At 35.3% G+C, this 13,324-nt stretch overlaps 1 protein-coding gene across 1 annotated transcript in view; it reads left to right on the forward strand.

Moving 5' to 3' along the window:
- The window catches only part of LOC121383189 (glutamic acid-rich protein-like), a 30,650-nt gene extending 20,899 nt beyond the window's left edge, over window positions 1-9,751 (forward strand). The window contains exons 7-12 of the mRNA XM_041513044.1: window positions 1,668-1,730; window positions 2,298-2,440; window positions 4,029-4,122; window positions 4,749-4,791; window positions 5,316-5,437; window positions 8,876-9,751. Of these exons, the coding sequence (XP_041368978.1) occupies window positions 1,668-1,730; window positions 2,298-2,440; window positions 4,029-4,122; window positions 4,749-4,791; window positions 5,316-5,437; window positions 8,876-9,442 (1,032 nt within the window). The 3' untranslated portion in view covers window positions 9,443-9,751. The remainder of the gene's footprint in view (window positions 1-1,667; window positions 1,731-2,297; window positions 2,441-4,028; window positions 4,123-4,748; window positions 4,792-5,315; window positions 5,438-8,875) is intronic.
- The last annotated feature ends 3,573 nt before the right edge of the window (window positions 9,752-13,324 follow it).

Below are 13,324 nucleotides of genomic sequence, written 5' to 3' on the forward strand. Positions count from 1 at the left end.
CTCACACATGGGAACAGCCTATCGTTTTCCCTGCCATATCTTCTTTACTAATGCATGAAGGACAACTCGACCTCACACATGGGAACAGCCTATCGTTTTCCCTGCCATATCTTCTTCACTAATGCATGGAGGACTACTGGACCTCACACATGGGAACAGCCTATCGTTTTCCCTGCCATATCTTCTTTACTAATGCATGGAGGACTACTGGACCTCACACATGGGAACAGCCTATCGTTTTCCCTGCCATATCTTCTTCACTAATGCATGAAGGACAACTCGACCTCACACATGGGAACAGCCTATCGTTTTCCCTGCCATATCTTCTTTACTAATGCATGAAGGACAACTCGACCTCACACATGGGAACAGCCTATCGTTTTCCCTGCCATATCTTCTTCACTAATGCATGGAGGACTACTGGACCTCACACATGGGAACAGCCTGTCGTTTTCCCTGCCATATCTTCTTTACTAATGCATGGAGGACTACTGGACCTCGCACACGGGAACAGCCTGTCGTTTTCCCTGCCATATCTTCTTTACTAATGCATGAAGGATTACTCGACCTCGCACACAGGAACAGCCTGGGATAATTTGTAGCATTACTAGGTTTCACGGATTACTGCACATTTGACCAGGCCATATTGTATTACCATTGATGACAATCACTTTTTGCACCCTTGTTTTGGCTTTGTACAAAATAAATACAACATATCCTAATAGGCTGTCATTTACACAAGAATTTTGTTTTGTTCAACAACACCACTTGAGCACATTGAGTAAGTAATCATCGGCTATTGGATGTCAAACATATGGTAATTCTGACGCATCGTCATCAGAGGAAACCCGTTAAATTTTTTTGTTATGCAGTAAGGGATCTTTTATATGCACTTTCCCACAGACAGAAAAGCACATACTTTGGCCGTAGGCCACTTGTGGTGCACTGATTGGAACGAGAAAACCCCCCAATCGGTTGAATGGATCCACCAAGGTGGTTCGATCCTGCGACACAAGCACCTGAAACAAGCACTTTCCCAACTTGGCTAAATCCTGACACTAATTTTTAAACAAAAGATTTTCAATAGCAATTTTGCATTGGAAGTTTTCCAGCGTTCTGAAAATGGAAGCATCATGCATCCAGTTTATTGTTATTATAGGGAGATGCAAAATTAGTTATATTATTACAATGCTTTGCCACATTAAAATAACAACTGAGTTCAATACTGAGCAGACAAAACCATTTATTTACATGATTACATATTTTTATTTTTCATAATTATAGATAAAATATTATATTTAATTTTTTAAAAATGAAAGAAATAAAAAGTACCATTTGTCAAATATATATATATATATATATATATACAAATTACCAATGGAAATGTTATATTTATTGTGTATGAAGCCAAAATAAGGGTGTGAAAAGTGACTTGTTGACATTCAGGTACTACAATTTGGGATGATGAAGTATTGCATAAACTGTTTGTCTATCTATATTAATGAGTCACCATAGTTCCCTTTCTAATAAAGAAGAATAACTTACTTAATCAGACAGCATCATCTTTCTATTGAAATCCTAAAATGATATTTTTTATAGATCATTTGATTCAACTGTTCTAAAACAAAGACTGAAGTTGATATATGTTATTTTTGTTTGTGTTGCAGGAGCCCAAACACGAGTCAGTTTATGTTTGTGAAGCTTGTGATGAGAAATTTGAAACTGATGCAGTGAGTAAACGGTGTGGTATTTCTACTGCTGACCGTGTCTTGTAGACTTTTCACTCTGTTAGCTACATGCAATGAATTATCATTACTTGTGGGTTTTTCTCTCCACTTTCATTCTAGTTTTCAAGAAAATCCATTTTATTATTATTTGTGATTTTTTTTCTCTCTTTCTTTTCTTCGCATTTTTTACTTCGCATTTTTACTCGAATATGTGTTGAAGAATTCTCTATAACTATTATTCATCTTAAAAGAGTAGACCAAGTACATAATAATTACAAGTAAGATTGTGCGGCTAAGTCTAATATATGCAAGTTCAGTTTAAAGTCTTTAAACATGACTTATTTTTTATTGTTAGTTGTTGCTACCTGTGTTAACTAAATAGTAGTTTATTTTTGACTTGTGTTAATTTTTAAAATAAATACAATTATTATAAATTTTTTATTATTATCAAAAGAAATATAAGGAACCTGTATTATTGTGTAAGACATTTTAATTGTAAAACAGAGGTTAATTAAGTTAAGTTCGGAAGGCTTTAAGATTATATTTCAGTTAGAATTATTTAAATTTTAGTTGTATGAAGAACATAAGAAGTCCAAGAAGCATCTAGAGCATATGGAAAAAATTGAAAAAATGGAAGATGAAGAGAAGAATAAAATTCTTGAAAAAATCAAGAAGCAAGAAAATCTTATTATGGAGGGAAAAAGAAAGGAAGAGTAAGTTCAAATGGACCTATAGTCCGTCCCACAGGGCATATGGGTTTTCTCATACTATTACATTTACTACTAGTTATTTATTTCTAAACCAATTGTTTTCTAACTGGCACACAAAAATTGTAATTCTTTATTATTTTCAAAAAACACTTGTAATTTTTTTCTTATATCAAACCAAACTGAAATTTTTTGTAGGAGGATGGGATGGACTATAGTTGACTGCACCACTATCCCAAACAGTTCTTCAGTTAAAACAGACCTAGTTCACTACACCAGATTTTTAGTTACACCACTATGCCAAACAGTATTTTAGTTACACAACTATCCCAAACAGTTCTTTAATTACACCACTATGCCAAACAGTTATTTAGTTAAAATATACCTAGTTGATCACACCACTATCCCAAACAGTTCTTTAGTTATTCCACTGTGCCAAACAGTTCTTCAGTTACACCACTATGCCAAACAGTTCTTCAGTTACACTACTATGCCAAACAGTTCTTTAGTTACACCTCTGTCCCAAACAGTTCTTCATTTAAAACAGACCTAGTTGATTACACCACTATGCCAAACAGTTCTTTAGTTGCATCACTATGCCAAACAGTTCTTCAGTTACACCACTATCCCAAACAGTTCTTTAGTTAAAACGGACGTTGTCTATTACACCACTATGCCAAACAGTTCTTCAGTTAAAACAGACCTAGTTGATTGTACCACTATGCTAAACAGTTCTTTAGTAACACCATTATGCTAAACAGTTCTTTAGTTATACCATTATGCTAAACAGTTCTTTGGTTACACCATTATGCTAAACAGTTCTTTGGTTACACCATTATGCTAAACAGTTCTTTGGTTACACCATTATGCTAAACAGTTCTTTAGTAACACAGTTCTTTGGTAACACCATTATGCTAAACAGTTCTTTGGTAACACCATTATGCTAAACAGTTATTTGGTTACACCATTATGCTAAACAGTTCTTTGGTTACACCATTATGCTAAACAGTTCTTTGGTTACACCATTATGCTAAACAGTTTTTTGATTAAAACAGACCTATATATAGTGCATCCCACAGAGAACACCTTTTTTCTATACTTTGGAATTGACTATAAGCTATTTATTTCCAAACCGATTTTCTAAATTGCGCACAAATATATATATATATATATATATTATTTTATTTTTTTTAAACACTTTTACTTTTCTTCTTACGTCAAACATAACTGAAATTATTTACAAAAAACATTTTTGTAGGATGATGAGACGGACTACACCACTATGCCAAGCAGTTCTTTAGTTAAAACAGACCGAGTTCTACATTAATCTTAACACTTAGTATAGTACTACCAGATTAGACTCTTCAGTACTAGAGGAATTCAGTGTGATGTTCAGGTCTTTTAAAACAAATTAATTATCGTTACTATCATTTACATAATATTTTAACACATATTTTCCAAGATATACATTACAAGATTTATGTAAAACGTTAAAAGCACAAGAAGTAGCCTTCTGTTTGGTGGACTTGACAAAGATAATGAAGATGATGGTGAAGTGTATTGTTTGATATAAAAAAGCTTGTTTTATTTATAGGGAGAGAGAAAAGCGGCGAGAATCTCGCCACCGAAAATCTCCAAGTAAAGAAGTCAAAAAGGAATTTACATTGTCCAGCACTGAATTGAGAAAGGTAATTTTTAATTTCACCGTCTATACTGAAAATAGAAAGTAACTTTTAAATAGTTCATTATTCTTTGAAAGTTTGTTTTGTTTAACAACACCACTGGATCACATTGATTAATTAATCATCGGCTGTTTGATGTCAAACATTTGGTAATTCTGACACATTGTCATCAGAGAAAACCTGCTATATTTTTGCTAATACAGCAAGGGATCTTTTATATGCACTTTCCTCTAGACAAGAAAGCACATACCACGGCCTTTGATCAGTTGTGGTGCACTGGTTTGAACGAGAGAAAAACAATGAGTTGAATGAATCCACAGAGTTGGTTCGATCCTGATACACTTGAAAAAACAAATAACATCCTGATGACTACATTTTAAGAATATGGTGACCATGTTGCTTACAAAGTAACCAGTCCTGACTTTTTTTATTTGTTTGATATTTATTTATCTTGATGGATAAATTAAATTGTGGATCACTGAGGGTGTTTTGTATTTAGTAAAGTGCAACGATAATTAATGCATGTGTAATGAAATGTTCATAAAGAGTAGAATTATTGTATGCTCTTGTAAATTCCAACCTGTTAGTAGTGTTATGTGATTTTAAATGAACTCTGGTCTGATTGTTTTCAGATTTATGACCAGATACCATCACATGATAAAGATACGCCAGTGGGTAAGATTTCTACTTTTAAGTCAGTTTGTGTCGTTGTCATATAAGAATTTTCCCCTAAAATATAGCTCTCTAAACACCAAAATAAATATTCTTTGCAATCCTAATCTTTTGTTATTAGGTAGTTTGTTTTGCATGGTCTTGCATGCAAACATGTCCACTGACTTATTCGCTCACTCACTTCTTTGTTCTTTCTCTTTTTCTTTCTCTCTTTCCAGCCGTCTGTCCTTCCTCCTCCTCCTCTCTGTCACTTGCATTGATTATTATTTTTAACAATATTTTTATTGTTATCAAAAGAAGAACCAATATTATTATATAAAACAATTATATTGTAAGTTAAATTTGGAAGAGTTCAAGACTATATTTTCAGTTACAGTTATTTAAATTTAGCTCTGTGAAGAACATAAGAAGGACAAAGTACAAAGGACAAATATTTTAAGATTCAGAGAAATAAACTTTAATGTGTGATAGACTACTTTAATATGTAACACTGATTTAATTCCAATAAATTGTTGCTTTATTTGCAGGTGTTGATTTCGTTACTCCAGTGACAGGTTTCTTTTGCAAGTTGTGCAACAAGTTTTACAAGAAGGAGACCACAGCAAAAGTGGATCATTGCTCTTCTGTGACTCACTATCACCTGTGGAAGGTGGGCATTGTACCTAATTGATATTCACTATCAACTATCACCTGTGGAAGGTGGGCATTGTACCTAAATGATACTCATATCTCCTGTGAAAGGTGTGCACTGTACCTAATTGATACTCTATCACTTGTGGAAGGTGGGCACTGTACCTAATTGATACTATCACCTGTGGAAGGTGGGCACTGTACCTAATTGATACTATCACCTGTGGAAGGTGGGCATTGTACCTAAATGATACTCATATCTCCTGTGAAAGGTGTGCACTGTACCTAATTGATACTCTATCACTTGTGGAAGGTGGGCACTGTACCTAATTGATACTATCACCTGTGGAAGGTGGGCACTGTACCTAAATGATACTATCACCTGTAGAAGGTGGGCATTGTACCTAAATGATACTCACTATCATTTGTGGAAGGTGGGCATTGTACCTAAATGATACTATCACCTGTGAAAGGTGGGCACTGTACCTAAATGATACTCACTATCACCTGTGGAAGGTGGGCACTGTACCTAAATGATACTCGCTATCACCTGTGGAAGGTGGGCATTGTACCTAAATGATACTATCACCTGTGAAAGGTGGGCACTGTACCTAATTGGTATTCACTATCACCTGTGGAAGGTGGGCATTGTACCTAATTGATACTCACTATCACCTGTGGAAGGTGAGCCCTGTACCTAATTGATACTCACTATCACCTGTGGAAGGTGGGCATTGTACCTAAATGATACTATCACCTGTGGAAGGTGGGCACTGTACCTAATTGATATTCACTATCACCTGTGGAAGGTGGGTACTGTACCTAATTGATACTCACTATCACCTGTGGAAGGTGAACCCTGTACCTAATTGATACTCACTATCACCTGTGGAAGGTGGGCATTGTACCTAAATTATACTATCACCTGTGGAAGGTGGGCACTGTACCTAATTGATATTCACAATCACCTGTGGAAGGTGGGTACTGTACCTAATTGATAGTCACTATCACCTGTGGAAGGTGGGCCCTGTACCTAAATGATACTCACGATCACCTGTGGAAGGTGGCCACTGTACCTAATTGATACTCTCTATCACCCGTGGAAGGTGCACCCTGTACCTAATTGATACTCGCTGTCACCTGTGGAAGGTGCGCCCTTTACCTAATTGATACTCACTATCACCTGTGGAAGGTGGGCCCTGTACCTAATTGATACTCACTATCACCTGTGGAAGGTGGGCACTGTACCTAATTGATATTCACTATCACCTGTGGAAGGAGGGTACTGTACCTAATTGATACTCACATGTGAAAGGTGCACACTGTAGTACAGGTCCCATACCGGGAAAAAAAGGGCTTTTCCCCACCCCTGCACTGTACCTAATTGATACTCACTATCACCTGTGGAAGGTGAGCCCTGTACCTAATTGATACTCACTATCACCTGTGGAAGGTGGGAACTACCTAAATGATACTCACATGTGAAAGGTGCACACTGTAGTACAGGTCCCAGACCGGGAGAAAAGGGCTTTTCCCCACCCCTGCACTGTACCTAATTGATACTCACTATCACCTGTGGAAGGTGGGAACTACCTAAATGATACTATCACCTGTGGAAGGTGGGCACTGTACCTAATTGATATTCACTATCACCTGTGGAAGGTGGGTACTGAACCTAATTGATACTCACAATCACCTGTGGAAGGTGGTACCTGTACCTAATTGATATTCACTATCACCTGTGGAAGGTGGGTACTGTACCTAATTGATACTCACTATTACCTGTGAAAGGTGCGCACTACCTAATTGATACTCACTATCACCTGTGGAAGGTGGGCCCTGTACCTAAATGATACAATCACCTGTAGAAGGTGGGCACTGTACCTGATTGATATTCACTAATACCTGTGAAAGGTGGGCACTACCTAATTGATATTCACTACCACCTGTGGGCACTAAATGAAGTAATATTACTCCACAAAAACTACTTGTAATCTTGTTTATGAAAACTGGTGAAGTTTGATTGATTATAGTACTTTTAAAAAGTTCAGATTTGATGGAAGTGATACATCATCATACTGTTATTTTAATTCTATTGTGCTAGTCAAAAACATGAAAAGTGGCTTTAAACGTAAGTGCAATATACACATGCAACAGCATTGTAAAACTTTAAATAGTTCAATAAACAAAATATCAAAACAGCTGCTTACAGTCTTAAACATTCAATAAAGTGTCACACATTGCTGTTATTTTTTATGTGTTTATTAATCACAGTTTTGTTCCAGAAATATATATATGTTTGCTCATATTTTTCTTAGTGTGCGCACATTGTGCATCTAGCCAACCATTTTAACTCTTGAGTGCTGTAGATTAGTGTCTCCATGAGTACTCGAGTACCCGTACAAGCGATCATTAATTTGAGCAGTAACTAATTAGCAATACAAGTTACACAATAATTATATGATCATGTTCTAGTGTCTCTTTTTAATCTGGCTGTCAGTCCATCACAATACTGAACATATCAAATGATTTCTAAATGCAATACAATGGCATGATTTGGCATTCATGTTCAGCACTGGAATTAAGATGCATAATGCTATTTTACTTTATTCCTTAGTCTCATTATCATACTCATCATTAGCAGGCACGTAAGTGTTGAGTACTCGGGTTTGGGTTGAGTTTAACCCTCGAGTACTCTAGTCCAAAATGTACTTATGGAGGCTCTACTGTAGATGTGCTTAAACATGCACAGAAAAGACTTTCGTGGTTGTGGCTGAGCATTGACGTTTATTGTAAATTTTTATACAGCTGTTTAGAAATGTTATACATTCAGGGCTTCTAGATTATGGTAGCCCCACTCCCATGGCTAGTGATATTCAATGTTGGGCTAGTAAATAACTAATATCGTCATGCCCGACGGCTAGTGAAAAAAAACCGGTCAAATGTTGCAGTTAAGTCTATCGTGTAAATATGAATATCCTGCCCCCACCCCAACCCCAATGTTAGTGTTTTTAAGCTATATCTTCCTCTTTAGGTGACATATCTGATTATTACTATTATTTAGTAAAATTGTATTAACTTAAAGTTTAAAGTAGGGCTAGTGAAATTTTAATTGTGGCTAGTAAAATTTTTAAATCACTGATCCCATGGCTAGTGGATTTTATAAAAATTCTAGAAGCCCTGCACATTACTTTAGAATATATACCTTTTGTAAAATTTGTCAGTGTCGGTGAAGCATCACTATATTGTAACAGTGGAGATAACTGTATTGAGCTTATATAAATTTCCATTAGAGGTGTTCAAAAAAAGAAAGTTAAAATGTATTCAGCAAAAAATTATTGATATTAATGTCTAATAAATATGAATAAAATGTAACCAGGAATGTCATTTTTGTTTTTCGAAATTAATAATATTAATATCTAATAAATATGAATGGAATATAATTTTTGTTTTTCAGAAATCTCAAGTCCAGAAGTTAAAAGAGGAGGCGAAGAAGCAGGTCATGGAAGAGGCCACTGGCAGAGAGGAGAAGGAGGAGAAATCTGAGGAGGGAGACCAGTCTGGGGGGGACAGGAAGGAGGAGACCATGGACATCCAGGAGACATCGGGTAGAGCAGAGGATGACCTGCTGGGGGACGAATCGAGTCAAGTGAAGACAGATAACGACAATGAGTCGAGTCAACTGAAGACTGACCATGATGACAAGTCGAGTCTGATGAAGATGGACCAAAATAATGCTGAGATTGAGGAAGAGTCTGAAGTAAACGGGATCGATGAGACATCGCTCAGTCAGCAGCTCGAGATCCTTGATGAGTTCACCATTAAGACCGACGCCAGTGAGGAGGCAGACGAGGGGGGCAGTAATCCGGGGGAGGATGAAGGGGGGCATAATCAGGGTGATGATGAAGATATAGGCATTGTGAATCTGGATGAGAATGAAGTGGGAGGTAATCCTGATGATGGTGAAAAGGGAGGTAATCATGAGGAAATGGGGTCGGAAGAGCCACCAGAAGAAGATGCCTGAGACTACATTTCTGATCTGAATAAAGCGTTTTGCTTCAGGGGTTGAAGAAAACCCCCAGCGCATATGTCAAATGATGCCTCGCAATCCGATACGTCTAATATTGAGAGTTGGATCGCAGACGACAAATAACAAATTGACTGTGTGGATGAGATGGTGTTAAAAAACCAGTCTTACAAACTGACTTTCTTTAAAATGTTGTATTTTAATTACATGTTTCTGTATATATATATAATCAGAACATTGTTAATAATGTTTCTGTATATATATATATATATATATATATATATATAATCAGCACATTGTTAATAATGTTTTTATATATATATAATCAGCACATTGTTAATGTTTCTGTATATATATATATAATCAGCACATTGTTAATAATGTTTCTGTATATATATATAATCAGCACATTGTTAATAATGTTTCTGTATATATATATAATCAGCACATTGTTAATAATGTTTCTGTATATATATAATCAGCACAGTGTTAATAATGTTTCTGTATATATATATAATCGCCACATTGTTTATAATGTTTCTGTATATATATATATATATATATATATATATATATATATATATAATCAGCACATTGTTAATAATGTTTCTGTGTATATATATATATATATATAATCAGCACATTGTTAATAATGTTTTTGTAAATATATATAATCAGCACATTGTTAATAATGTTTATATATATATATATAATCAGCACATTGTTAATAATGTTTCTGTATATATATATATATATAATCAGCACATTGTTAATAATGTTTCTGTATATATATAATCAGCACATTGTTAATAATGTTTCTGTATATACTTTTAATTCCCACTCTCTTGCTATTACGGTTGTCTCTCAACATCAATGCCTCTTTTTATTGACAGTTAACAATAGTATGTTAAGGAATACTTGTAATATAACGATTTGTCTCAAAACTAGTATTGCAGAATCATGCATTTGGAAACCAATACATTTATATCCCTTGAAAAAACGTATCACAATAACTTATTTACCAAATGACAAATAGAAATTATTTTACAATGGAAATAAATTTGTGTAAAATACTTACGAGTTAAATCCAGTGATATCAAATAGTAGTTTGTGATATCATGGAAAGGTGCAGTGGAACATATCATTTCTCATTGGGATGTATTGCTTTTAGATAACAGAAAAAACCCCACCAAATATTAATTTTGTTTTTTGCCCTGCACAAAGTATTATTTTCCTGGTTAAAGTTTTGTATTTTCTGTTCATAGTTGAATGAAAGAATTCTAAAATTTTTACAACAAACAACTTTTAAAAATACATCACTGAATGTTTCTCAAAATTTATTGATTCAACATTAATAAATGTAAAAGTTATTTTTAAAATTTTAAACAAAGAAAAAAGCTGAAACAAATATTTAGTTCTAGAAACATATCCAAAATTAGTGCAGATTGCACATAACAATTTTTGACACACTGTTTATATTTCACAAAATCGTCACTAGTCATTAGTTTTAAATGGTTTTACTTGGTATTTTAAAGTATATTATGTTATTAACCCATTACCGTACATTGTTTGGTGACATCTAAAAATAGTTACAAATTATTTTCATTTCATTCAGTCTTGTAAATATTGTGCTTTAATATATAGCACATAAATTTGTCCTCATTGTCATTTGCCAAAATCAAATTTGTTATGTTACATAAAAATAAAAGGGTTATTGCATTCATAAAATACAATTTAATGTTTATTGTTACATTTCAAAATGTGGAAGAAATGATGTTTAAATAAAATAATTGAATGTAATACTTGCTTGTGTTTTTTAAATATAAGTTGTGTGTTTTGGTTGAGGTCTCAGTATGTTGTTAGTCCCTTTTTTCGGTCCAACCAGAGGGGACTATGGGTTTTGACGACATCCTTCTGTCCATCCATCTTGTTGTCCTTCTGTCTGTCTCTGTCTGTCTATCCCACATAGCTCCAGATTTTTTTTAGTAATACCTTAAGATATTGACCTGACATTTTGTGTATAGTTTTAGGATGTACTGTTATAGATCAAGTTTTTGACATTTGTGGTAACTCGCCCATTTGTCACGAAGTTATGGCTTGTAATCTTAAGAAATACGAACTTTTGTTGGGCCCAGTAGGGGACATGTATCACTTTAACATTACCCTCAGAATGCTTGTTTCAATTTGATGTTTGGAAGAATGATCCAATATTAATTTAATAATTGCTTCATTAACGTTTTCTTTCACCGTGAAGGAGATAGGTGGGTTGTAGTAAGTAATTATGTATGTATGTATGAGGGAAGAATTGAGGAAATGGTGAGCTCCCACTCATAACATGAGCTATTGCAAATCATTTAATGTTTTATATGAAAGTTGGTGGAGCTTCACCATAGATCTTGGGGACAGAATGTTAAATATGTATCTTCGTCCTATTGTGTGTGTTGGGTCATACTTCATTTTAGTTGCCAATATATAAGGTTTTTGTACATATGAAATTATTGGAAAAGCTAAGTCAGTTTGGGCTAATGCAAATATTTTTGTGATCAGAAATACAAGCTTGATATGAAATGAAATTTTAACTATTGAAGGAGCCCAATGCAGTATGCAGATGATACAAGTATGATGCTTGTCAGAACCCCAAACGGGATTGCATGTGAAAATTCCGCCAGCATCAGTTATTTATTTCGACTTGGTGGTGGGGGTGGGGGGTGGGGTGGGGGTGGGGGTTCCAAACCCCCGTTTGCTCAAGCAAATTTGCTAGTTTCTTCTTTTTCTTTCAATATATTTTTCAGGGGAGAATGACTGGACCGCACTATAATCTTCACCCACAGGTATTGTATAGATTTCAACCTTTTAGTTCACTAAGTTATGGTCCGTTTTATATAACACTGACATACTATAAGTATATAATAGATCTATTGGATACACATGTATCGCAATAAAGAATACACGTTTATTGTGATGAACTATCAGCGTTTTTGTTTAGGGCAAAACGTTAAAATATTTAAATTAGAAATTAAATGTAATACATTTTATATTATTTTATAATATGAACATCCATAGCTATGACCCAAGTTAAATGTACGATTTTTTGTCTTTTAAAAAAAGACATCTCTTTGTTTCGACCTCGTTGAGACATGATGGGGTGGGGTGGGGGCATAGCCCAGTGGTAAAGTTATTGCCTAATGTGCTGTCAATCTAAGGTTGATGGGGCCCATTGGGCATTTTCCCGTCCCTGCCAGTGCACCATGACTGCTATGGTATGTGCTATTCTGTCTGCGGGATGGTGTATATAAAAACAATTCCCTTGCAAATAATGGGGAAAATGTCCCAACTATAAATGTGTGTGTGTGTGTCTGTCTGTCTGTCACTGCGGAGCAGAGGTGGGAAGGCCTGATTAAAAGCTCCCCAGCCCACCCTGCTTCGCCGTGCCTACTAGAACCTCCCCATAACTGAATTTTTAGACAAAATGAAAGAAATGTTGACAACATTAATTGGTGTTCTAACATATGGTTATTTTAACACTGGGGCAGGATAATAAACTGCTGTGTGCTGAATATTTTATAAACCTTTCCCTACAGACAGGACAGTGCTTTCATATACCATTAATATGGAACTGGTGGGGATGCCCCCCCAGCCACCTCTGCTCCGCCGTGCCTGATAAATGGGAACTATATCCAAAAGTAGGTTCAGGCACGCCCATCCTGGATTTGACCTCTGACATCGCCAGTGGGTAATTCCAGGACGGGAGGTGCCTGATAAATCAATGTGATCGAGGTGAAACAAAATATAATATTACTTCCAGACGTTCGGAAGATTACGCTTTCTACATACGGAAACAACCGGAAATGCTGCGCATGCTCATAAAGCTATTTAATA

This window comes from Gigantopelta aegis, chromosome 10 (genome assembly GCF_016097555.1).
Source record: "Gigantopelta aegis isolate Gae_Host chromosome 10, Gae_host_genome, whole genome shotgun sequence".
In the NCBI taxonomy this organism is placed as follows: domain Eukaryota; kingdom Metazoa; phylum Mollusca; class Gastropoda; order Neomphalida; family Peltospiridae; genus Gigantopelta; species Gigantopelta aegis.